Genomic DNA, 25108 nt, shown 5'->3' with positions numbered 1-25108 from the left:
GTTGCCATCTTCTATGGGTTAGTTGATGTGGGGTATGAATCTTGCAGAGCAGCCAAGGCCTGTAGTAAATGCGAAACAATGTTAAATAAATTAAAATGATTGCCAGTTCGTAAAAAAGAGACAAACCGTTAATCTTCCCAGCACTTCTTGATAAATTTTTCCATATTGACCTTCTTCTTCATTTGTCCCTTTATCCAGGGGTGACTTATCATCTGTCTGGGGGAAGGGCGTTCACGACTATCCTTCCTCAAGCAATAATCGATGAAAGATTTGAATGATGGACTCCATATAATACCGGATTCGGAATCGTCCTTCAATTCGGGAGTGAATGTTAGGATCCACATTAATAGTTCAAACGGAGCTATATTCGCTGCCATTTTCTCTGAAGAGCAAGGAAACTTCCCATTCGCCACTTCTAAAATTGTCAATCCAAGTGACCACACATCAGATGTAACACTATATGGTTGGCCTTGAATCCTTTCTGGAGCCATATAAAAGGAAGTCCCAGTAAAAGTTGTAGCTAGCGAGTTTACGGCTTCTCCGCTGACTCCGAAATCACAAAGCTTCACCAGTCCATTCTCGTTCAAAAGAATGTTTTGTGGTTTGATATCTCTATGAATAACTTTCTTTTCATGCAAATACGATAGTCCTCTTAGCACTGCTTCGGCGATTTTCCCAAGAACCTTCTCACCGATTCTACCTCCACGGTTTGATAAATTTTTGTAAATTGCATCCAATGATCTGCCGCCCATGTATTCCATAGCAATGTATATTGAGGAATTTTGATCATCTGTAAACATTCCATAATACCGTACGATATATTCGGATTCAAAACTTTTGTTGAATTGTAGTTCTCTGAATATTTGTTTTTGGAACTCAGGATCTGTATTTAATGTATTGATTACTTTCAAAGCAAATATCTTAGATCCATTTTTCAGTTTACACTTGGACACAGATCCACCTGCGCCTTCTCCCAGGACACCTAGAGTCTCTATTTTATCCTTCAAGTTAGTATATTTCCAACCGTTTTCATCCAGTTGATCGACGTCTTGCGCGCTGTTCAAGTTCGTATATGGTTCAGTAGGTGTTGCAGTCTGACGAGGTAATGGCTTAATCGGACTTGAGCTTTGTTCATATGCCGATATCAAATTTGAAAAATCAGACTCCACCGAATTGTTCAGGTCAGTTCTAAGATAGGGAGAAGATGTGTTCGTATGTGAAAAAGGGCTTGCTATCGACGGAGAGATCATATCACTACTATCCGAAGGCTCACTTGCGACTATTGCTTTCTGTTTCAATTCTAGATCCTGCCTGGAGTCTGATACATCGGTAATAGGCGCAAGGGGGGGTCGCGTTTTGCTTGTAGGTAGTGTGCTCGTGCTCAATGAAGTTAAAGATGGTGGAGCAGGCCTCTTCTTTATGGTGTTTAGAGCCATGGAGGAATCGCTTGAATAAGTTCGATGTTGAGAAAATAGCGTGGATGTGGAAGAAGTCAACGGCTCTGGAGTATGGCCTGTGGTAGAGCTCCCGTTAGATATCGAATATATATTACTATCATCTAACTGGTTATTCCTTAGGGAGGGCAGTTTTAGTCTCGGAGAATTTGGGTTGCATTTCGTCGACTCTGGGGGCCTAAATAGTGAAGCCATAACGAAGGGAAATGTGAAATAAATAGAGTAGTTTCTATACTTGATCTAGGGACTCTGTAGAGAATACGCAAGCATGCTATTGATAGAACCTCCGTTGAAAGCGCTCCAAAATCCCAATCTTTCTAGACTGCCTTCCTTATTTTGGGGTGTTACTCATTCCAGTCACAATCAGTTGATCTGCTTTTTCACTTGTCGCGATGACCTGGAATATAGGATTTCCCGTGGGTAATGATTCGTATTCTTCAAGTACCAACACAATGCATGGAAGAGGGTTCGTGTTAGAAACACATAGAGATGAGTACACATTGTTAAAAAATTGAATAATAAATATATTGGCACTATGCCCTATGCATCTCCGAGCGCAGGGTTCCATCATCCGTTAATAAAAGAAAAGCTGCCCTCCGGAGAAGAAAGAATCACCGCTAAAATGTTAAATATATAAAAATTCAGCTCAGCTCTACGTTTGCAGTACAATTATTCGCTTTCCTCGGTGTATGGCTTGTAGATGCTGACTAGTGTATCATCGTCGACCGTACCAACCAGGTCTTCGATAACCGGATGCCAAGCAGTAGCGTTTCTTCTTCCGACATGTTTTGGAGATCTTCTGCTCCCACCCTTGTGTAAGAATTCCAAAGAGTTTGTTTGCGATATTTCAGTGGCATCTTGTGGAGCTGTGTTGCTGACCTTGGGTTCATAGTTTGACAGAGTGTAGTCGGTGTTCCAGTGGTAAACGTTACCGGTACCGCCAACAGTCAAGAATTTAGAACTTGAAGTCGTGGAGAATTGGACATCGACAACAGAATCACCTCCTGCATGATAGAAGTTTGCGATTTCATTTTGAATAGGGTCTTCACCATTTTGCCTGTAAGTCAAATCGGTGGTGGCAGCTTCCGCTACACGAGCATCCCATAGTTTGATAATACCGGTACTGAAACCGGTAACAAACAAGTTATTGGAGACTTGAGAACAGTCAAACGATGTCAATCTTCCGTTTTTGGGCTCACCCAAAATCCATAGAGGCTTGTCCGAGGTTCTAGTGTCCCAGAATCTCAAGACGTTGTCATCTGAACAAGATGCAAAGATATGGTTGTCAAAAAATTTTACAGTATGAGTCACAGTGGTACCTGGGACATGGACAGTACGCAAGATGTCACCAGGTTTACCAGCATTGTCAACGATTTTCAAAATACTGTCTTCTTCATCCCCGTTACTTTGAGACTTGACAACGGTTTCGGTGTCACTAGAAATGCCGAAGTCAGAGATTGCCAATGAAAAATCCTTTTCAGGCAAATCACCGGGTCTAGTCAACGAATGGATACTGGCGAAGCTGGTGGCTGGACCCATCATTTCTTGCACGATGTGAATTGGGACTTTAATACCTTCCTTGAACCAGGCCAAGGACCCGTTCTTGGACATGGCTAGTAGCGTTGTTTCTCCAGTCTTGTCCAAGTAAGCCATTTTGGAAACGGTTTCACCCTGGTAAACAAATTTTGGGCTCAATGAGGTCTTCTCGGCACTTTCAAAAGCGTCACCGTAGTCCTTCACCGGTTCCAAGGTATCCTGCAATGGCACGGTGAAGTCGATTTCGTAGATGTCACTACCTTGAGAATAGATAACGCTCGAGGATAGAGTGTTCGTCTTCTTATCTGGGACAACAACATTGCTGAAGGTCAAGGCCTTTTTCTGGTGAAGAACGTTATCTACACGAGACGTGAATTTAGGTCTCAAACTAGAGATATGTTCATATGTGGAAGGAGCGGACGATTTCCAGACTTTCTTAGACATTGTTTGTATTTTATTGTATTTTATTGTATTGTGTTATTCAAGATTGACCGATTAGCTAAGTAGAGTTGAAAAACACTAGTGTAAGAACTAAGTTAAGTTTGCCCGTTCAAAGCTTACAACGCAAGCAAATATAAACTTTCCAAATCTTCTCCTTTTCTTTGTTTTCTTTATACTAGGAACTTCAAGAATGAAAAAAAAATAAAACTGTTAAGGGGATAGACTGCATAGAAAAGGAACAAAGGTAAAAAAAAAATCAACAGCCCGAAACAAAGATCTGATTATTAAGACATGAGATAATAAACGAGGCTTCGAAGAAAGCGGGCAAATAAGATGCGAGTTATTAAAAAAAGGGAGCAAAGAGCAGCGTTATGCGTGCTCTTTGCGTGTAGCTAAGCAACAAAAGAAGAAACAACATACATAATCCTAGGCCCCTCTGCCTTGAAGAAGAAGACGTGGAAAGTGTAATTTTCCATTGTCTACCTACCTTTGCCTTTGCTTTGCCTTTCCCCTGCTTCCCCGGGCGCGTTCCAAAAGGAGAAGCCAGCATCGCCAAATGAACACCGCCTCCTCACGTGGCACAGGCACGTCTGTATTCAATGTCTTGCTGGGCTTTCTACTAGAGAGGCATACCGCGCTGCCGTCGACAGCCTTTCTAGATCTCGTCTACTAGCTAGTAGCACATTACCGGAGATTGCACGAAATCCGGCGGAAAAAAAGAAAGTGCCCAAGATAGAGTGCATCATGACATGCTAGATCTCTGAACAACTGCGGCTTTCTTTTTCCTGGGCTTGAGAAGCCGCACGCGTTTTAAGGCCATTGTTAACTGTTTTAGGGTTTTCAGTTTGGTTTAGAAAGTGTGAAAGAGTCTTTATTACGTACTATAAACCAATATTTAAATAACGCTATACCATCACTATCTATATATTACAAAAGAAATAACCCCGATAACGTGCTAGAAATAAATAGAAAAGAAAAGAAAAGAAAAGAAAATGGAATGGAATTATGTAGATGAATGCCTGTGAAGTTCGCCCCCTCCCCCATCGTGCAGGTGCTTTGTACTTTTTTTTTTTTTTTTAGTCGTCATAACCTCTCCCAATGAAGTCGCTGGCGAGGAATGGTTTGTAAGCTGTAACGAGACTATCTGAGTCCACGGTACCGACGAAATCGTTAATTACCGGGTGCAACGCCACGGTGTTTCTCTTGCCGAATTGGTTACTTGATCTTCTTGTTCCACCTGTGTGGAAAAACTTCAGACATTGGCCCTGTAGTTCCTCTGGGGCGGCCACTTGCACGTCATCTCCGTTGTCATCGTCGTTTCTCGAGAAGGAATACTCCATGTCCCAGTGATACACGTTGCCCGTTCCCCCCACCGTGACAAATTCTGTGGCAGAAGTTTGAGAGAACAAGATGTCCACGACGGAGTCGCCGCCGGAATGGAACAGCTTGGCTATCTCGTTTTGGATGGGATCCTCGCCATTTTGTCTGTACGTGAGGTCAGTCGTGGCTTGTTGCACGGCGCGCGCATCCCATAGCTTGATGACCCCCGTGCTGAAGCCTGTGACGAACAAGTTCTCAGTGACTTGCGATGAGTCGAACGACGTGAGCCGGCCATTCTGTGGCTCGCTCAGAATCCAAAGCGGCTTGTCTGCCGTTCTTGTATCCCAGAACCTCAAAATGTTATCATCTGAGCATGATGCAAATAGATGGTTGTTGAAAAACCGCACCGAATGGGTTACCGTGGTTCCCGGAACGTGTACGGTGCGTAAGATGTCTCCCGGTCTATCCGAGTTATCGATGATTTTCAGAATGCTGTCTTCCTCGTAGCCATTGCTTTGTGATTTTACTACCGTGTCCATGTTGGTAGACACATCGAAATCGGCCACCGCCAGGGAGCCGGGTCTGGTGAGCGAGTGCATGCTAGCGTAACTGGTGGCAGGACCCATCATCTCCTGAACGATATGGACGGGCACTTTGATATCATCCCTAAACCACGCCAAAGAGCCATTTTTAGACATCGCGATTGCCGTACTGTCATCCGAGCTTTCTAAGTACTGCATCTTGGCCACTGTCTCGCCTTGGTAGATCCATTTGGGGCGCAATAGCGTACCATCAATGTCATGRAAGGCGTCGCCGTACTCAGGGTTTGGGAAGGTTGCGGATTTAGTTTTAGAGCTTTCTTTGTTGCCACCGTCGTCGTCGTCATCGTCGTCATCGTCGTCGTCATCGTCGTAGAATGTTTTCAATGGTAAAGTGGCATCGATTTCGTAGATATCGCTCCCTTGAGAGTATAAAAGACTGGTCGTCAAAGTGCCTTTGGACTTATCAGGAATGATCTCGCTTCTCCACGCCACCGTCTTGCTGAAGTGTAACACGTCATCAACCCGAGCGCTGAATTGCGGCTTGAAGCTAGAGATGTGTTGGTATAAAGAAGGTGCAGGCTTGCGGCGTGCTCCACTCGCACCCTGATTGGACTTGCTCTTTGCCATTCTCTTTCTGATTTTCTTTTTGCTTCTATTGCTAGTTATCGTATTATTGCCTTATCTCTTCAAGCTGCTTATGCGTGTACGCCGTCCCACTTGCAGAGATCTATTTGCGTTAGCCAAGCGTCTTCAAGCTTCTCTGTTTTTAAATTTTTTTTTTTTTTTTTTTCAAACAATAGGATTTTGAGATGGATAGAATGGGAAACCAATGTGCCCTAAAGGGTAAAAGCTTGCATTATGACCCGATTGGGAAAGCGAGATCCAATTAGAGCCTGTAAACGGAAATGCGCGGAAATGCGCGGAAATGTGCCGGCCGGTTCGAACCTCACGTGCGGTCATAAAAATGCGTTTTAAGAAATCTTTAATCGACAGTATTTTTCATATACGTATAGTACTACTAGCGCCATCCTGCCATCCCAGGTTATCGACAATCCAGACGGTTTCTTTGGTTTTTCTACTAGCGTGACATTCAACTGTGCTATTCCTGTGAAGAACGGGTTTAACGCGGAAGCGCATTTTGTGATTGAGTTCGTTGAGATTGGTCGTCCGTCAACTGGAATACTGGAGAAGGAGCTTGTATTACAGTTAAAAGATCGTTGATATTCAAACAAATACCATTTGACCTTTGGCGTGTTTTTTAGCGATGATAGAGTTGCAGGAAATACCTCCAGAACCAATAGATCCTACTAGTCTTCCTCAATATGATGGTACGGGCGCCCCCAAAGGGGAGAGTGATTCTGACGGGAGGAGGAAGATATTTGGCATTCCGTATCCAATTTCTAAGAAATCATGCCAAAACTTCCTTTGGAACTGTCAAAAGATTTCGGTTCTGCCTATGGCGTTATATTTCCCATTGCACGCAATAAACACTTTGGTTACACCAGCCATTTCGCCTGACTCCGCTCCTGACGATGTGCTAATGATGGTGAGGGAGATTTTACCGTCAATAACCACCAAACTGCTAGTTAGTGCTCTGACACTCCATGTTTCCGCTGGTGTCTTACTCCGTATTGTAAGGAACTGGAACAATTCGTCAAGGAAGACAGATAAGCACTTAAAGATATCTGCTAAGCAAGATCTATCCCAAGACAAAATTGGATTAACGGGTGGAGTGTATGGCTATTTGTTCGGATTGTACAAGAATTTCCGAATATCACCGCAAGTAATTAGCGGTTATATCCTTACTCCGGTACTGATATATCACCTATTGATTATGAAATGGATTCCATGTTCTCTTTCCACTGAAGTTGATTTCGCCTCCATAAAGCAGCTGCTATCTAGCAAGAATGGGTGGTGGAAATGGCTTGGAGGCTTTATTCCATTGGCCGTTCTTATTGAGTCAAGCGTATATCATATAGGTTCAGGATTCTGCCGCTATCTCGGTATCAAAAAAATGAGTAGTAGAAAGAATTGGTCCACAGCTATCAACCTACTGTCGCTAGCTGGGTTCATTTCCGTGATAAGATTGATGAGAGCAGATTCTACAAGATTGGGACCTAACCAGTTTGAAAGTATTTTCAAGAAGATTGGATTGTTGCTGCGGAAAAGATAGGACCTCTTTTCGAAGAAGTGGGAGACCGATCAAATTTGGACAATCTTTAAAACGCTATTTATTCTATTATTAATATTTATTCTTAATTTCTCATAATCGATATGAGAGAAAAAACGTTTGTTTTCCATCAGGAAAAAAAAAGTCTGTAAATAATAAATAATCGTAAGAAAACGTAAAATAAAATATACATACATATAAAACATATGATGGGCCAAACAGTTATGCAAAAATCGGTTTGTTAAATACAGTCGAAGAGGGAAATATAATACTTCTAAAAGTTTAGCTTTTGCTGTGACGAACATTGGATAAATCGTTCAATAGTTTGTCATATTTCTTCGTCACAGTTTCATCTTCAATGGGTGGCCTTTGCAAATGCACTTTTTGCTGTGATTCCTGCAGACTTTCATTGCTTGGGCTTCTGGTGTTCAATTCGTCACCGTATAATGATTCCAAACCAACTTTTTCAGAGGTCACGTTTTTAATCAAGTCATCAACGGAATTAATACCCTTGGCTTTGATAATCGCGTCTCTCAGTTCAGTACCCGTAGGTATCTTTGGTAATATTTTTGGCCTAGAACTCGATACTTCAGCTGGTTTCCCTTTCTTCCTGTCTACGGCTCCACCATCTGGTGTTGATGTACCGCTAATTCGCGAGGAGCTGGTGGGAGTAGGAGGCATAGAACTATGTCTTGAACTTTGATGTTGAACAAAGACACCCCATTTGTGTAATTCACCTTCCTCTTCTTCTTGTCTTTTACCAGCCAATGAAGTGTTCGATGAGCTTTTAAATAGAAGAGCTTTACCGGTGGTTACATCGATAATACGTCCTGAATCAGTGGCCATCAAATGCGGTCTGATCGATGAATCGTTTTCGGGAACAGAAGCATCATTAATTAATCTGTCAGAATCCAAGTGTTTTAGAGACGGGCGAATACCATCGTTGTAACCGGAATTGCCGGTGCTATCTCTGATATCTGGGAAACTGTTGTCAGTCTTTGAAAATGGCACGACATCTGCTATATTGGGCATAGAGGCAAATATTTCAAGAATATTTGATAAATTTTTCTCAAGTAATAATAACCGCAGTAAGTTCTCCTTTTCTTGTAGTGGTAGTTCATCGGATTCTCTTTTCTCAAACATAGAATCGATAGTATGCTGAACATTGTGATGTACTTTTTCCATTTTTTCGAAATATTTTCTTAAGAGATATTTCCTTCCAACGTCATTTTGAAGCAAGGAGTTATCATTTAGTCTCTTTAAAACTTCTTCTGCACTTTCTGTTATTAAAGAACCATCAAATATCAAATCATCTTGCACAGTCAATTCGTCCAATTTAAAGCTAGAGTCCATAATTCTTTTCATATTATGCATTAAACATAAAGCGACTCTTGATTGGATTTCGTCCGGTATTTCATCATAGTCAATATCCAAACTAACTAAATTATGAGAATCCCTAACAAAAGCATACAGGGAAGCCCACAATGTATTTCTAAGGAATAAAACTTGTTCTTTCTTTTCAACTTTTGCCTTTTCAGAATCATCACTTTCGACAGAGATTTTATCGGCGTCGGGCATGGGACTTTGACCAATTAACGAGACATGGGACAAGGTTTCACACTTGGCTAATATGTTCACGAGCATTGTTGTTTCCTTTACAGAAAGATCGTTGAAATCAAAGTGAACACGTTTTAATTGAGGAAATTGAGGCAAGTACTTGTAATCAGATTTTAAAATACTTGGGAACAACATTGGTAAATTGCTCAAGTCAAGGAATTTGATGCTAGGCAATCTTGAAAGATATTTCAAAATGGAGGACATATCATCAACAGAGGTGATATTAGTGCTATTAAGTGTGAAATATTCTAGGCGTTTGTAAGGCAATCTAGCCAGTTTTTCGATCATTGGTTTCACCAAAGTTTCTAAATTATTGTAGGCCAAATCTACTCCCTGAACGTTGTATTGAGACATCCAATCAAAGAGAAAATCGAAACATTGAGTGGAGAACTCTACGTTAGCCATCCCAAGACGAATAGGATTCTCAGGGTTCATTTGAGCGAATGTCTGTAAAACATTTTTGTAATAGTCGAACGGCATCTTGTCGAACCTTAGCCCATTCAAAAGTAGTTCTTCCAAAGGTCTACCGTCTTTCTTTCTGAGCACTTGACAAAATAATTCCCAATCCATTTGGTCTCTGTAGTTTGAATCACTTAGATCCGATCTTGCTTTAGTTTGAGAAATATCCAGTTTAATTAAAGTTTTATTTTGCAGTAGAAACTTACAAAGTAGTTTCCAACTTTGTTCATTTATCACAACGTTTCTTAACCCCAATTTCTCTACGACTGGAGAAGTTGCTAAAGAACAAATGACAATTTTAAACATATCATGAGTTAGGGACACATTGTCAAAGACAATGTTATGTATCGGAGTTATGGCAATAAAGTCGCAAAATGATAAAATATCCACTAGAGTTGGTTTTGGATTCAAAAACTTTAAAGTCTGTAGGGGAGCAGTTTTACCTTTAACCTGTCTCAAAGTGGAAGGTATCGGTAGAATCTCCCTTAAATGACAACATCTAGTGTAGGATACGTCCAAAGTTTGTTCTGCACTAGAGGGGAGTCCGGCGTTACCATTATGCTGAGTTTCAAAAGGATGTGCGCCTGCATTGATGGGTTTATCGATATGGAGTTTAGAAGCCTTAGTGTCTATGGAAGAGGGTTCCTGATCCGCTAATGAATCTGCTGGCGAAGTTGCAACGGAGGACAGTGAAGAGAGTTTCGATTGCTTGGCCTTATAGTTTGCCACTTCTTGAGCCATGCGTTCCGCGACATAATATGCGTCCTTTTGATGTTTTTCGGCTTCTTTGGCTGCTTTCTTGTAGTGTTCTAGAGCGGCTTTATATTCTTTAGAGTCCTTAGTATACAAAGCGGAGGCGCTTGATTGGAAAGTCGTTTGATCGCCACTGTTTGTGATACCTAGGGAGATCAATGGGGGTGCGCTTACCATATCTTCTGGGATCAAGACGTCGCCCCTTTTAGGTTTTCTCGAAGGTAGTTGCTGTGGAGGATCCGCGTCGAACTCTTGAACGGCTATTGTAACCCTCCTCAGATCGACGTCGGATAGTTTCTTTAACTGCTGGGTGGTGCTTCTTTCCAGAATGGGCGGCAAATCTGGAGACTCTGCTGGTAACGGCGAATCCTGGTCATTTCCATGACCATTAAGGTGATGATGATGGTTAGAATCCGAGGAAGAGCCCTCCAATATGTTGTGTGGGATGCTTAACAACTTTGAAGTGATGGAGCTGCTACGATGCCTGCTACTGCCAGAACTAGCCGGTTTGGAAGAGGCGGTAACAGGCGTATTACTGGGGGTGGAATTCTTCGGCTGTTTAGTGTCTATGGGGAAGAGCTCTGAACTCTTTTTGCTGTCATTTTGAGAAGACGCTGGTTTCTCGGTGCTGAGGGAAGGCGTAGTGGAGGGTCTTCTTCCAAACAAAGAACCAAATAGAGATTTCTTGGACCGTTCATTCAAAGGAGTAGATATAGACGAAGAACGAGTTCTTCCCTTTTTTGAAGCTATGGACTCCGGAACGGCAATATTTTTCGTTTCTCTGGCAGGTTGATCTTGTGCAGTTCTGACTCGGGATATCTTTGGAGAGTCTGAGGTGGCCTCTTGAGCGTTTTTTTTCAAAACGTCATATGACACCGAGTGGGAACGTGTCCTTCTAGCACCTCGTTGTTCCTGTTGCGGAGGTTTGCCTGGGAGCACCGCCGGTTTAGATTTAGATGGCTCATTCTTTACACTCTGCTCAGTCGAGGGCCCTTGAGGGGCGGCTGCGAATGTGGGAGTAGCAGCGGGAGTAGCAGTAGGAGTGGGATTCGCCTTTGGAGTCGAACTTTTCCTGCTGGAAGGAGGCGCTGGGTCTGAGGCACGCGTGGAGTTCACATTCCTCGTCTTACTTCTTCGTTTGCCCTTATACAGCCAATCCAGTGGCACGTCGATATCTGCGTAGTTTAACTTGGAGCTCATGATCGGACTAGGTTACAGCAGATGCAATACAATACATACACACCGTAAAGAAGAAAAAGAATGGCCTCTGCCAGATATCAAGTGACAGTAATGCTGGAAAAAAGGGGAATATGCAATGCAGGTGGCACAAAAACAGGAATCAGACAGGCACTCGAGAGCTTTGACAACAGCAACCAAACAGAAAAGTCGAGGGCAAACTCTAGGGACGTGCTGCCTTCTTCAATCCATCGAGCCTGCCATCCTCCACGGTTTCCCAGCCTGCCCCTTAATACTACTAAGCTAAGACGAAAAGAGAGAGAAAGCGACAAAACTCAAGAAATAATCAAGGATCACCCGGCAGTAGCAGCCAAATCACAATGCCATTATTCTGGCAGCCAGTGGATGACAGGGCCTATTGTGATCATTGCACCCAAGGAGTGCAGTACACCCCACCTCGTTGTGGCCAGGTGTACAAACATATACATCCATATATAGATATATATATATACACACAACATGCAAGCACTGCACTGCACCGCCTGACTCACCATGATTCTATCCTATTGTTCGTGGGCCCGGTTCAGGCCCTCCTCTTTTGGCGGCCTCGCGTTTTCTTTAAGCGGCCGCCTGCTATTAATAAGCACTTGGGCTGGCCAGGGCAGCCCTCCAGATAGTATATAACAACTGCAAGAGCAGCAAGTACAGACGCCCATCAAGGTTGCACAGGGCCTCACACCTCTCATACACAGCTCAGGATACCAAACATGTTTGCCAGACTCGCCAACCCCGCCTGCTACAAGCCCCTCATGGGCTCCAGCATAACAAAAGCTGCAAAGAGACTATACCATCCCAAGGTAATTGACCACTACACAAACCCAAGAAACGTCGGATCCATGGACAAGTCCCAGGCCAACGTCGGCACGGGGATCGTGGGCGCCCCAGCTTGTGGGGACGTGATAAAGCTTCAGATCCAAGTGAACGACAAGTCGGGCATCATTGAGAACGTCAAGTTCAAGACCTTTGGCTGTGGGTCGGCCATCGCGTCCTCTTCCTACATGACCGAACTGATACGTGGTATGTCGCTGGACGAGGCCGTCAAGATCAAGAACACAGAGATCGCCAAGGAATTGAGCCTGCCCCCGGTGAAGCTGCATTGCTCCATGCTCGCAGAAGACGCCATCAAGGCGGCAATCAAGGATTACAAGACGAAGAGGAATCCCTCCGTCTTGCATTGAAGGAGAAACTAAATGGAATACAAGGGGCGCTTTTTCCGGTGTTATTTTTTTTTCTGGTCTTATAGAAGGGTTACACTAACTAGTTATTATAATAAGTAATCAATATTAACAATCATAAATGTACTACTTTTGGCTTGCTTTTTCACCTTCGTCCAGTGTGATATATTATTCAGCTCTTGTTTTTTCATTTTTTTCAGTTTTTTTTTTGAAGCGAAAAGGTAGGATGAAAAATTTCAGAATATTTACACCATATAACGGCAGTGTAGACCCAGTTTCCAGCTCATCGCTTCCATCACAACCGCAGCAATGTCCAGCACCCTATTTGACGATATCTTCCAAGTCTCGGAAGTCGATCCTGGTCGTTACAACAAAGTGTGTCGTATCGAAGCCGCATCCACCACCCAAGACCAATGCAAACTAACATTGGATATAAACGTTGAACTGTTCCCCGTCGCGCCACAAGATTCGTTGACTGTCACTATTGCATCCTCTTTGAACCTTGAAGACACCCCAGCGAACGAGGCTTCTGTAACAAAAAGTTGGAGGCCTCCTCAACCTGGTGACAGATCATTGGCCGACGACTACGACTATGTCATGCACGGTACCGCTTACAAATTCGAGGAAGTCAGCAAGGACCTAATTGCGGTTTACTACTCGTTCGGCGGTCTGCTGATGAGATTGGAAGGTAACTACAGAAATTTGAATAATTTGAAGCAGGAGAATGCTTATCTTTTGATTCGTCGTTAACCGCAACAAACCGAAGACAAAAATGCAATCACTTGCCGATACTAGTGAGATAAGTAGAACTTTATAAAAGTGTAAGAATGCCATGTAAAATAAAAAAAAAATTTCAAAAAATATTCTTATTACTGTACATAAAATGAAGAAAAGAAGCCTTTCTCACCTTAAAAACCTCTAACAAGACAAAACATAACATTAACAATCACACCGGCGAAAATTGCCATTTTTTGTCGTCTATTGAACAACCCATCGAATTTCATCAACAGTATACCAAAGACACCAAAGAAAAACCCTACACATATGCCCAGTAACAGGTCCTTGTTATGCTTTATGTTGGCAATGGGCACGGAGTTGAACCTGTCCTCGTTTCCATTGCCAGCGCCGTTCTCCGGGGTGGTGCCATTCCCGCTTTCCATCCACTGTTCCTCTAGTTGTCTAATGTCATGGACATCGTCATCTCTGTTACTACTTTGGACGAGTCTCTCCTCCTCCTCTTCCAAGTCCCCATAAGTGGCTCGGAACTGCTGTCTCAGTAGTTCAATTTCTTGTTCGGTAAACCCCACTGATCGTAGTCTGTCAAACCCGATGGCCTGTGTGGTCATGGACTCATTGGACGGGGTCGCATCATCCTTCAGGTCCTCGGTAGCGAGCTCTGCTGGCGTGAGATCCTCCGTGCCAATTATACAATGGATATAGTACTTGTTCTGCTCCGCCCCACCGCTGGCACTTGTGCCAGTGTCGGAGTTGCTGCTTCCAGCACCAAAATAATGCGCCAGTTCATCAGATATCTTAGAATGCGTGTTTAGAATGCTACCATTCCTGATAAACTTCAGTCTTCTCCTCTGCGTATATTGGGGCCGTAACTCCCTACACATTCGACGCAACCAGTGCGTATTTATATTCGCATACGGCACATTCGATACGTTCAACTGCAGATCCCCTACTGCTACGTCCGAAAACCGCACTACGACGAACTTCTGGTCTGTGGAAGCCGCTTCACCCGCCTGTGGCCCGTTGTGTGTGGGCAATAATGGTTCTGCCGACATAATCTTTTGTAAATGTGTACGTTCTTGGGCCTCTCTGCCTCTACTTGATCTACTTGCTCCAGGCCTCTCCTGTAATACTCCAAGGGACCCTAATACTCTGGTCTTTATGTGTTACTCCGGGTGACACTGTAAAATCTTTCTTTTTTTTCCCAGTATCAGCTATAAAAAGAGATGAAGAAACTGCAATAAAATTATCTCAAAATTATCCTATCTTCTTGTTTGTAAAATAGTTTTCTTTGATTTACGTTTAAAAAAACCATACAAAATTAATCGTGCGGATTAATAATCCAGGACTATAAAACCGTGTTGTTTATATCGAGTCTTTTTCGGTATAAGCGTCAAGTCCATCGGAGAGATCAAAATTTTTGTTCATCTTAACGCCCTTTTGTGTAGGAAGTCGAGAAGAGTGCAAACTCTTCTCGGCATTAAAACTTTTACGCAAGGGCTGGTAGGACAGACATGCTATCTTATTCGCAGTAGAAATGTAGACGAAACTAAAAAAAAAATTATTATATACAATAAATACTAGTTCCCGTACTTGAGCTCACGGAAGAAATTCATCATGCCGGTGAAAACCACCAACATTAACGAACCACCTGGAGCTAGTCTACACACTTTGGGGACGAAACCTTTGTACAATGCTCTGAACCCTTCTTCGCGGTATATGATCAATAGCGAAGGCAGGGACCAGTTGTATTTCTTCACAACACTGTCAACTGCGCCCACACTTTGGATTCTGGACTTCACCACGTCAAATGGAGTGTTCAGCATCGTACCCACAGTACCACCGATGGCACCGGCGATAAGATCGTTCCTAGTCTTCTGTCCCTTTGTCTTTGCCTCAGGCATGGAGTTTCTCACCTGGAAGATAACACCAAAGTAACCACCGTTCCAGAGAGCGTTTCTCCACATGGTGGATTCTACACCCTTGTACAACCCAGTGATACCTTCGTTTTTGACAGTTTTCTTCAAACAGTCCATTGGTCCAAGGTAGCTGGACCTGATGTCTTGCATCCTGATCTTGATCAACTCAAAGGGCACAATTACTGCCGCTTCCGTCATACCTGCTGAGGCACCAGCTGCGATGGAGATTTTCTGCGTAGTTTCATTCGTGTGGAATAGCGACTGGAACATTTTTTGATATTGATCGTTACATGCAAACTTGGTGGCTCTCTTAGGCGCCTCCATCAACATTGGAGAACTAATCCCTCTGTAGAGTCTACTGAAGCCCTCCTTCTGCACGATTTTCTTCAAACAATCGATGACACCATTGTATTTCTCCACTTGTTTGCCTGCTGCAATTGCTGCAGGTGTGGTCACCTCCAGCTGGAACCTTGTCTTGACCACGTCAAGTGGATACATAACAGCCAACTCAGATATACCGGCGACGGCACCCGATATGAACTGATATATGAAGGGCAATGGCTTCGCGTTTGGATCTGATGACATTTCTATTTCGGTATTATTCTGATGCTGCTTAGCTATGTACGATATACACAGTGGAAGGGCAGAAGGGCTCTAAACTGAAAGACTAAGAGCAAGTTTTATAAAAGGCAGCACGCGAGTTCCGCTCGACCTGAGACTAAACCTTACCACACGAGTCATGGACAACAGCATGAACTTCTCGAGACCCATAGGCAAAAAAAAGCTCACGACGAAAAATCAAGAAAAAAAAAAGTTCCATAGGAATTTGCCCAGGCGTAGATTGGTATCGACAATGGTTCCCATATGAGCTTGCAACGCATAAAAGACTAAACAGGGACGGTAGAAAGAAGTAAATAGCGTCGAACAGGATCAGAGGACTTGCTAAAGTAGGGCAAACAGCCCAATTATGTCCGCGTTGTTCTTGCACTTAGTCAAATGTCGGTCTTCCCCAAAGAGTAAACAAACAGTAGCATCGCATTGTATCTATGGAAAATACCAATTCGTGGGGAAAGGGAGATAGCACTCTTGCCTAGAAATAGCAGCAAAAAAGCACAGGACTCCCAATACAGATTGGGCCCAGAAAGTGCCATCTTCTTGCCAAGGCATCTTTTGGCCGTAGGACAAGGCGCGGTTCAACTTCCGCTGGAAGTAAACTGTGTACAAGATAAAGCTTACGGGCGAGTTTTATATATTTGAACTGTTCTGCACTATGGATAAGAAGTCATAGCACAGACGTCTTGCCCTTACCTCGGTCATCGCACACATATACAGACGCGTATACACACAACAGATTGGATGAAATTACTAACATTTCCTGGTCAAGGGACCTCCATTTCCATTTCCATTTTAAAAGCGATAATAAGAAACAAATCAAAGGAATTTCAAACAATACTGAGCCAAAATGGCAAGGAGTCAAACGACCTGTTGCAGTACATTTTCCAGAACCCTTCCAGCCCTGGAAGTATAGCCGTCTGCTCCAACCTTTTCTATCAATTGTACCAGATACTCTCCTACCCTTCCGATTCTCTGGAACATGCCCAGGGAAGCACGTTCAAAAACGATATACCCAGCAGAAGGGACAACGAACAATGCTATCTCTTGGGTCACTCGCTGGGTGAATTAACCTGTTTGAGTGTTAATTCGTTATTTTCTTTAAAGGACCTTTTTGATATTGCTAATTTTAGAAACGAGTTGATGGTGACATCTACTGAGAAGTACTTAGTGGCCCATAACATCAACAGATCTAACAAATTCGAAATGTGGGCGTTGTCCTCGCCAAGAGCCACGGATTTGCCACACCAAGTACAGAAATTGTTGAATTCCCCTAATTTACTACCGTCTTCACAAAACACTATCTCTGTTGCAAATGCCAACTCAGTGAAGCAGTGTGTGGTTACCGGCCTGGTGGATGACCTAGAGTCGTTAAGAACAGAACTGAATCTAAGGTTTCCTCGCTTAAGAATCACAGAATTGACTAACCCATATAACATTCCCTTCCACAATAGCACCGTATTGAGGCCCGTTCAAGAACCACTATACGACTATATATGGAACATATTGAAGAGAAACGGAACGCACACGTTGACAGAACTGAACCATCCAATAATAGGCAATCTGGATGGTAACATCTCTTATTACATCCACCACGCGTTAGATAGATTCGTTAAATGTTCTAGCAAAACGGTGCAGTTCACCATGTGTTACGACACCATCAACTCTGCAACTCCAGTAGAGATTGATAAGAGTGTTTGCTTTGGACCAGGGAACGTGATTTACAATCTGATCAAAAGAAACTGCCCTCAGGTGGAAACCATAGAATACACCTCTTTGGCCACCATAGATGCATATCACCACACGACTGACAACAATGAGGATTGACGAAGGAGATAAAAGCCACGCGCTCCATAAGTTTACATTTAAAAGTTCGGAAATGAGATGAAGGGGGAGAAAGACAACAATATTCATAACACCAACCCTATTGGTTTATATCTATACATACGTACATACATACACTTCTTTTATGTTTGCTCATTCCCAAAAGCAAAACCAACCCTAAACGCACACATATGGTTATTTAAAACAAGATAAATACACATTAATATATAAAACATATATAAACTGTTTCATGATTGTCAACCCCCATGCACATCATTCTTTTCCTCCGTTTGTTTTGAACAATAATAATGTCTTAATGAAAGAATTCATTAACCGTTATGCTTGGACTTTTTGGAGGGTTTGACGCGGAACCACCTGCACCATTTTCACTCTGCGATGTAGTGTTGCTAGTGCCAGAAGTGTCAATGGTCAATCCCAGTGGCTTGGAGGCGAAAAGATATTTAGTGTCTGATGTTGGTTTATCCTTATTCTCGAGTTGTGAAGGCAAAGATGTCTGTGAACTTCCATTCAGTGACAAATTTGATGTTGATGAAGATGACCTAGAAAGCTTGGGCAGCGGTTCTTGATAACTGAATGGTTTTGAATCCGTCGAAAGCCTTAGAAAAGTGGGCGATTCTAGCGATGATTTATCGGGGGACAACGAAGAGCCTCCCTTGCTTAGCGATGAGGTATCTACCCCAGTGACTCCTGGGTCTGTATTGATAGATAAAAGAGGCTTGCTATGGTGACCCTCCAAAACTGGAGAGCTATCACCTAGAAACGCCGCAGCATCGTCTGAAGAACGTGATCGAGGGCGCTGGTTGTTTAGAAGTGACTCAGTCACAAACAACTTAATTGTACCGCCGCTCTCCTTCGCCAAAAGTCCCTGCAAGAACTCGAACACTTTCAACGTGTCGTCTTCATTGTCAAAGATAATTACAATTCTGTTCAAAAACGGTAATGGTGTGTAGTATTGCAGATTACTCTGTAATTTAGGAAACTGCTCCGTAAATAAGGTTTTTTCCAACTGGGTGGGCCATTTACTGTCGAATTTCTCTCTGGGAATGTCAGTGATCAATATTTGTGTTCTCATCTGCTTTTGGTTTGCCATCGTTGCTGCTGTTGTTACGCTAGTGCTCTTGATCAAGTTGATAGTTACCAGCCTTATATGCCTTTTGTAGCACCGGAAATATGATATAAGCCTCTCTCTCCTTATTCTCTAAGGCGCGGCTCTAGACAGAGCCACCCGGCCGATGAAATTTGTTTCACGATATTACAAGCAGCCTCAAAGCCCGATAATGTGGGAAGCCTTTCAACCATGTAGTGGCTGAAGAGCTGATACCTGTTTTGTTCATTGGTGTTTTGGTTGAGGGGCATGACTTGGTAAACTATCTGGGCCGTAATTCGTGTAAAAATATAGAAAGCCGTTAATGTCTACCTCCACTCATTCCCACAAAAGGAAAAACAGTCATCTATTCTCGCAAAGGAAAAGTTCGAATTCTTCCATGGACAAGCCGTTCTTCTCTGATAGCAATAATGAGACCAATATGGATTCTCAAGCCAATGAGAACGAAAACACCATTGACGTGAGTAGACCGAGAAATTCCACAATAGATGTCACCGACGGTCCTCAAACGCCGTTTCTTCAAGAACACCACTCAATGGCCCCACAACGAGAAAGCTTCGAGTTTAATGACATTGAGAACCAGGGCGTTACGCATTCGTTCTTTAGTGTCAACTCTATTCGCCGTCCTTGGGGAGAATGGTCTTTACCAGAAAAAAGATCTTATGTTCTACTCTTTGCCTTGATAGCACTATTAATTTTGTTTTTAATGGTTATCTTGATACCTACGAAATTTACTTCTAGTAAAACAACGCCCACACAAACGTCTCCAGCAGGTTCTGGATTGAATGAACGTTCCTTCTCCATCGAAAACGTCTTGAACGGAGATTTTTCCATTCCAGAAGATACTTTCCATTTCATTGCCCCACCTCAAAGCTTGAAAAGTCATGACTCAGATCCTGGTTTATACTTTACTACAAAGGAAATTGATGGACAGACGCATTTCATTGCGAAACAGTTGTTTGATGACACTTTTGAAGTGAATCTAGGTGGAAACAGATTTCAATATGAAGGTGTTGAATTCACCGCCAATAGCATCCAAATTAATTATAATCTAGACAAGCTTATATTCGGAACGGACATAGACCCTGAATTCAGACATTCTTCCAAAGGCTATTATTGGATTAAGGATTTGAGTACAGGTACTATCGAACCGATTCTACCACCGGATGAAGCAGCTGATGGAAATGTACATGGTTTATTGAAACTATCCTATGCCCATTTCTCACCTGCTTACAATTACATTTATTTTGTCTATGAGAATAATTTGTTTCTGCAACAGGGGAATTCAAGATACGCCAAGAAGCTTACCCATGATGGCTCAAAAGACATATTTAATGCTAAACCAGATTGGATATACGAGGAAGAGGTCCTCGCGTCCGACCAAGCTATATGGTGGGCCCCAGATGACTCAAAAGCTGTTTTTGCAAGATTTAATGACACCGACGTTGAAGATATTCAACTAAACCACTATACGAACACGAAGGAACCATATCTTTCCAGTTCTAAAATAAAATACTCTAAACCAGGATCTAAAAACCCCCAGTTTGATTTATTTTTAATCAACTTACAGAACGAGGTACTTTATTCAGTCAATACGGGTGGTCAAAAGGATTCCATTTTGTATAATGGGAAATGGATTAGTCCAGATTCATTTAGATTTGAAATTACGGACAGAAATTCCAAGGTGTTGGACGTTAAAGTATACGATGTACCGTCTTCTAAACTACTTACTGTGAGAACCACTGATTCGAATTCGTTCAATGGATGGATTGAAAAGACCAAAGATATCTTAAGAATTCCACCAAAACCCGAATCCGAAAGAACGGAGTACGGATATATCGATATTCACGCGGACAATAACGGGTTCAATCACCTTTTTTATTATCCAACCATCTTTGCCAAAGATGGCATTCAATTGACTAAAGGAAACTGGGAAGTTACTGGGAACGGTATAATTGGTTACGAATATGAAACGGATACCGTATTTTTTACAGCCAATGAGATTGGAACCATGTCACAACACCTTTATAGTACCAGTTTTAATCCTGCAACTATAGGCAAACTTCAAGTTATGCAAAATCCATCTGACAAATATGATTTTTATGACTTTGAATTGAGCTCTAGTGGAAGATATGCCATTTCAAAGAAACTAGGCCCCGGTGCACCAGTGAAAGTAGCTGGACCGCTTACGGAAGTACTGGATCTTACCAATGCTAACGGCGATTCGGTGGTGCAGCTGACCAGGGATCGAAAATTTAAAGAGACAATAAAGGGTTACGATCTACCAATTACCAGTTACAAGTCAATGGTTCTAAGTGATGGTATTGAAATAAACTACATCGAAATTAAACCAGCAAACTTAGATCCCAAGAAGAAATATCCGATATTAGTAAACATTTATGGTGGCCCAGGATCTCAATCATTCACCACTAAATCGTCGCTTGCATTCGAACAGTCTGTTGCTTCAGGATTGGATGCAATCATTCTCCAAATAGAACCAAGAGGAACTGGGGGTAAAGGTTGGAGTTTCAGATCTTGGGCTCGCGGTAGATTGGGATATTGGGAGCCTAGGGATATTATTGAGGTCACCAAGAAATTTTTACAAAAGAACAAACCACATATAGACGAAAACAAGGTCGCAATTTGGGGTTGGTCGTACGGTGGCTTTGTTAGTTTGAAGACCGTAGAATTGGATAATGGTGAAACATTCAAATACACAATGGCTGTTGCACCAGTAACAAACTGGACACTGTATGACTCCATCTACACCGAAAGGTATATGAATCAACCATCGGAAAATGAAGAGGGTTATTTTGACATATCTACTATTAAAAATTACAAGTCTTTCGAATCGCTGAAGCGACTCTTTGTTATGCACGGGACCTCTGATGATAATGTTCATATTCAAAATACGTTTAGATTTGTCGATCAACTGAATCTTTTGGGATTGGCCAATTATGACATGCATATTTTTCCCGATTCAGATCATTCTATCAGACACCACAACGCTCAAAAGATTGTATTCCAGAAACTGTACTACTGGTTAAAGGATGCCTTTGACGGCCGCTTTGATAATACATAACATCAGCAACTATGATGGATTACCGGAAAAAATAGAAAATATATAACCAGACGAAACAAACAAATTGAAAAACACACTAAAAGTAATTACGTAACAAACTTTACATTCCTCCACGCACACATAATGTAGGTGAAAACATAGTAAAGTATACTCATTTCAATGTTGGGCCGAAACAAAGAAGAGAATAATGTGTGAAATTTATGTACGGATACATTTTTTACGCATTATATTTACGATAGTTTTGATATACCGAAACGATAACTCCTACTTATTGGATTACTATCGTTATACACTTCTGATTTTTTTTAATATAACGAACAGATTAATGAATAATAAGAAAAGTGTGATCATAACTATAGTATATAGAATCAGGCTTTAGTTTTCCTTTTTTTGGCAGCACTTGCTTTACTGGTAGCGGCCTTCCTCTTAGTAGGCTTGGCTTTCTGTTTGATAAGTTTATCCTTCTTCAAGTCCGTACCACTATCCTGAGCCTCTTCATCGTCTGCGGGAACTGGTTTGTCATCTGCATCAACCACATCTTCAAAATCAGGGGTACTATTGCTGGCAGTAGCACCGCCACTACCGATTGTTGCACCTGTCCTATAAATTGCAACTGGATGTGTCATGCTATTGTATTTTCGTGTAAATCCACTTTTAACTGCCGCTGGTATCTTTTTAATGACTGCAGCGGTCACGTCAGGTCCGACAAAAAATTCCATAATAGAATCCCAATCTTCCTTAGTTAAGTAATAATCATCCATCACTTCAATGATGGATGAAATTGCATCCGGGCCTTGCTTTAAAAATGGGTCCAGTAGCCTCTTTCTGAAAGTTGGTAAATAATCCAGCCTTAACCCAATTTTATCAGTAGATGTGCTTAGTCTTGTGTGATAGTGTATTTCTTGCAGCAATCTATAATATTTACTAGATTTAGAATTYTGGCCTAACCAAGAAGTAAAATTAATTCTTCCTGCCATATGGCCAGCAACCTTTGATGCAGGATAGACAGATGAAAGGACAGCATGCAATGGCAATAGACTCCATAATTGCTCGCTACTACGGATTTTCCTTTCCACCATATCACCTAATGAAATGCAATCAGCCGCTTCAGCAACAGCTTGTAAGTGTGTCTGGCCAGGTTTCAAAACGCTCGGTCTTGTAGATAAATAATTTTCTTGAATCATCAAGGGCGTAAAATCAAAGTCATCAAAATACAGCGCAATTTTATCATTCAAAGTGAAGTTTCTGGAACCTACTTCTGAATATATCTGCCCATCCAACATTTTATGCGCGATATCAAAAGGCTTTAGAGCAATATTTTTTTCCCATGCCTTTGAGATCTCGTTAATATTTTCATGGTCGATACTTTTAGTAGTCGTTGATATCGTTGAAAGGAGATTGATAACTTGACGAATATCACCTCTCGTAGTTTGTATAAGTCTATCAATGACATTTGGATCCAATTTAAACTTCTCTCTGATGGCAATTGTCATTAATCTTGATTTGATACTGTTGGCATCAGGTCTTCTGAATTGAATATCCAGACAGACTCTATCAAAAGGTCTCATTTTTGGTAGATTACGTTCATTGCAAATGAGAATCAACGGCGTTGACGTCTTACGACAAAACTGCGCCAGTTGACCAACCCCACCTCTATCACCGCCACTCATACCGTCAACTTCATCCATGATTATTACGAAATGCTTCCCGTTCAAATTCTGAGGTTCTGCGTTGTGTTTGAAATAACCTATGACGGACATATTGTCGAGTGCGTTCTTAACACCGGCGTTAAGCAAAGTCTTAGAACGAACATCAGACGCGTTCTGCTCGAGGATATCATATCCGAGTTCTTTTGCAATCAAATGAGCAGCAGTGGTCTTCCCGATACCAGGCGGACCGTAGATCATCGCTGCCCTGAAAACGCCAGAACCGTCCCTACCAGCGTTTTTAAATCCACTCTTCTTTGAATTTTCCCAATTGGCCAACCAGTTTGTCAATTTGGTCACACTTCCTCTGTTACCACAAACCTGCTGCAAATTTGTTGGAGCATACTTCACGGTCCACAACTTATCCTCTTCCCTAATCATATCATCTTTCTTAACGTGGCCACCAGTTACTCTAGAAGCGGCCAGTTTTTTAGCTCTTTCTTCTTCCTTTTTGACCAGTAACTGCGCTTCTTTGGCTGCAGCATGATGTTGTTCTTCTAATTTTTGACGAGCCTTTTCAGCAGCTTCGCCGTCACCACCATCAGCGGGCATTCCTGCAATTAACTGTTTGAAGCCTTCCTCGTCTATGGCTTTAACTTTCAGCTGCTTGATTTTTTCTAATTTTTTGGGTCCTGCTTCATCACCTAACACTACTACTGATGTTTTACTTGAAATTGATTTAGTAACTCTTGCACCATATCTTTTCGCTAGCGCTTCAGACGCACCACGTTCTAAAGTGGGTAATACACCTGTAAAAACAATGGTGAGGCCTAATAAACAATTTGGCTGTCCTTCAGGAAAATCGCTTACCTCAGAAGCAATAGCATCTGAGTCCACATTTGTTCCTGCATTTTTGAAATCAAACTTGACATTCTCTTTAACATGAACACTTGATAAATCCAGTGAAGGGATCTTGTCCAGTACGTCTTGGGCTGTAACGTCTGTATTGCTATCTGAAGTTTTAGCAAAAGCCTGCTTCTTTTTTACACTTGGTGGCTTTGTAACTAGCGAAGGTGCCTTTTTTATTGAGGGAATAGGTAGTTTTTTATCTGATTCAGGAGTCTCTGATATATCAATTATCTTATTTGCAAGGGCTTTTTTAGGTGTTTCGTGACTCGGTTCTTTATCAGACTCTTCATCTAGGTCAATAACCTCTGGTTTGGATGCTCTTGCTTTCCCTATAGGTCTAGAGGACCTTGCAGGCTTCTTATTTTTACCAAAAAAATCGGAAATATTGACCATTTTCCTCAACTTACCTTAGCTGTTGGTTGGTCCCAAATTTTAAAGTGGGTGCGAGGAACTCAATTTTCAGTTTGAAAGGATCAGAACAGTACACTTCCCGAAACCCTTTCTATCTCGTATGGGCAAATTGATCTCATTTCTGGGTTTTTTTTTCAGTAC

At 42.2% G+C, this 25108-nt stretch overlaps 12 protein-coding genes across 12 annotated transcripts; 4 read left to right on the top strand and 8 right to left on the bottom strand.

The window, feature by feature from the left end:
• Nucleotides 1–128: 128 nt before the first annotated feature.
• On the bottom strand, nt 129–1649 carry MKK1 (mitogen-activated protein kinase kinase MKK1; the record flags this gene model as incomplete). Its single annotated transcript, XM_018368054.1, has 1 exon — nt 129–1649. The coding sequence occupies one exon, from the start codon at nt 1647–1649 to the stop codon at nt 129–131; it is 1521 nt and encodes a 506-aa protein (XP_018219436.1).
• A 474-nt stretch (nt 1650–2123) lies between these two features.
• On the bottom strand, nt 2124–3434 carry WTM1 (transcriptional modulator; the record flags this gene model as incomplete). The annotated part of the gene is made up of 1 exon (XM_018368053.1): nt 2124–3434. One exon carries the CDS (start codon nt 3432–3434, stop codon nt 2124–2126), a length of 1311 nt encoding a protein of 436 aa, XP_018219435.1.
• Nucleotides 3435–4507: 1073 nt separating this feature from the next.
• Nucleotides 4508–5920, bottom strand: WTM2 (transcriptional modulator; the record flags this gene model as incomplete). The annotated part of the gene is made up of 1 exon (XM_018368052.1): nt 4508–5920. One exon carries the CDS (start codon nt 5918–5920, stop codon nt 4508–4510), a length of 1413 nt encoding a protein of 470 aa, XP_018219434.1.
• A 637-nt stretch (nt 5921–6557) lies between these two features.
• Nucleotides 6558–7466, top strand: MCP1 (Mcp1p; the record flags this gene model as incomplete). The annotated part of the gene is made up of 1 exon (XM_018368051.1): nt 6558–7466. The coding sequence occupies one exon, from the start codon at nt 6558–6560 to the stop codon at nt 7464–7466; it is 909 nt and encodes a 302-aa protein (XP_018219433.1).
• A 279-nt stretch (nt 7467–7745) lies between these two features.
• On the bottom strand, nt 7746–11492 carry HER1 (Her1p; the record flags this gene model as incomplete). Its single annotated transcript, XM_018368050.1, has 1 exon — nt 7746–11492. One exon carries the CDS (start codon nt 11490–11492, stop codon nt 7746–7748), a length of 3747 nt encoding a protein of 1248 aa, XP_018219432.1.
• A 743-nt stretch (nt 11493–12235) lies between these two features.
• Nucleotides 12236–12706, top strand: ISU2 (putative iron-binding protein ISU2; the record flags this gene model as incomplete). The annotated part of the gene is made up of 1 exon (XM_018368049.1): nt 12236–12706. One exon carries the CDS (start codon nt 12236–12238, stop codon nt 12704–12706), a length of 471 nt encoding a protein of 156 aa, XP_018219431.1.
• Nucleotides 12707–13012: 306 nt separating this feature from the next.
• Nucleotides 13013–13453, top strand: RPB8 (DNA-directed RNA polymerase core subunit RPB8; the record flags this gene model as incomplete). Its single annotated transcript, XM_018368048.1, has 1 exon — nt 13013–13453. The coding sequence occupies one exon, from the start codon at nt 13013–13015 to the stop codon at nt 13451–13453; it is 441 nt and encodes a 146-aa protein (XP_018219430.1).
• Nucleotides 13454–13611: 158 nt separating this feature from the next.
• DSC3 (Dsc3p) lies at nt 13612–14493 on the bottom strand (the record flags this gene model as incomplete). Its single annotated transcript, XM_018368047.1, has 1 exon — nt 13612–14493. The coding sequence occupies one exon, from the start codon at nt 14491–14493 to the stop codon at nt 13612–13614; it is 882 nt and encodes a 293-aa protein (XP_018219429.1).
• A 525-nt stretch (nt 14494–15018) lies between these two features.
• ODC2 (mitochondrial 2-oxodicarboxylate carrier) lies at nt 15019–15942 on the bottom strand (the record flags this gene model as incomplete). Its single annotated transcript, XM_018368046.1, has 1 exon — nt 15019–15942. One exon carries the CDS (start codon nt 15940–15942, stop codon nt 15019–15021), a length of 924 nt encoding a protein of 307 aa, XP_018219428.1.
• Nucleotides 15943–16713: 771 nt separating this feature from the next.
• MCT1 ([acyl-carrier-protein] S-malonyltransferase) lies at nt 16714–17796 on the top strand (the record flags this gene model as incomplete). The annotated part of the gene is made up of 1 exon (XM_018368045.1): nt 16714–17796. One exon carries the CDS (start codon nt 16714–16716, stop codon nt 17794–17796), a length of 1083 nt encoding a protein of 360 aa, XP_018219427.1.
• Nucleotides 17797–18106: 310 nt separating this feature from the next.
• RCN2 (Rcn2p) lies at nt 18107–18904 on the bottom strand (the record flags this gene model as incomplete). The annotated part of the gene is made up of 1 exon (XM_018368044.1): nt 18107–18904. One exon carries the CDS (start codon nt 18902–18904, stop codon nt 18107–18109), a length of 798 nt encoding a protein of 265 aa, XP_018219426.1.
• A 3465-nt stretch (nt 18905–22369) lies between these two features.
• Nucleotides 22370–24949, bottom strand: RFC1 (replication factor C subunit 1; the record flags this gene model as incomplete). The annotated part of the gene is made up of 1 exon (XM_018368043.1): nt 22370–24949. One exon carries the CDS (start codon nt 24947–24949, stop codon nt 22370–22372), a length of 2580 nt encoding a protein of 859 aa, XP_018219425.1.
• Between the last annotated feature and the right edge of the window lie 159 nt (nt 24950–25108).

Source organism: Saccharomyces eubayanus, chromosome VIII (assembly GCF_001298625.1).
Source record: "Saccharomyces eubayanus strain FM1318 chromosome VIII, whole genome shotgun sequence".
Lineage (NCBI taxonomy): Eukaryota > Fungi > Ascomycota > Saccharomycetes > Saccharomycetales > Saccharomycetaceae > Saccharomyces > Saccharomyces eubayanus.
This window is presented reverse-complemented; position numbering and strand designations above follow the sequence as displayed.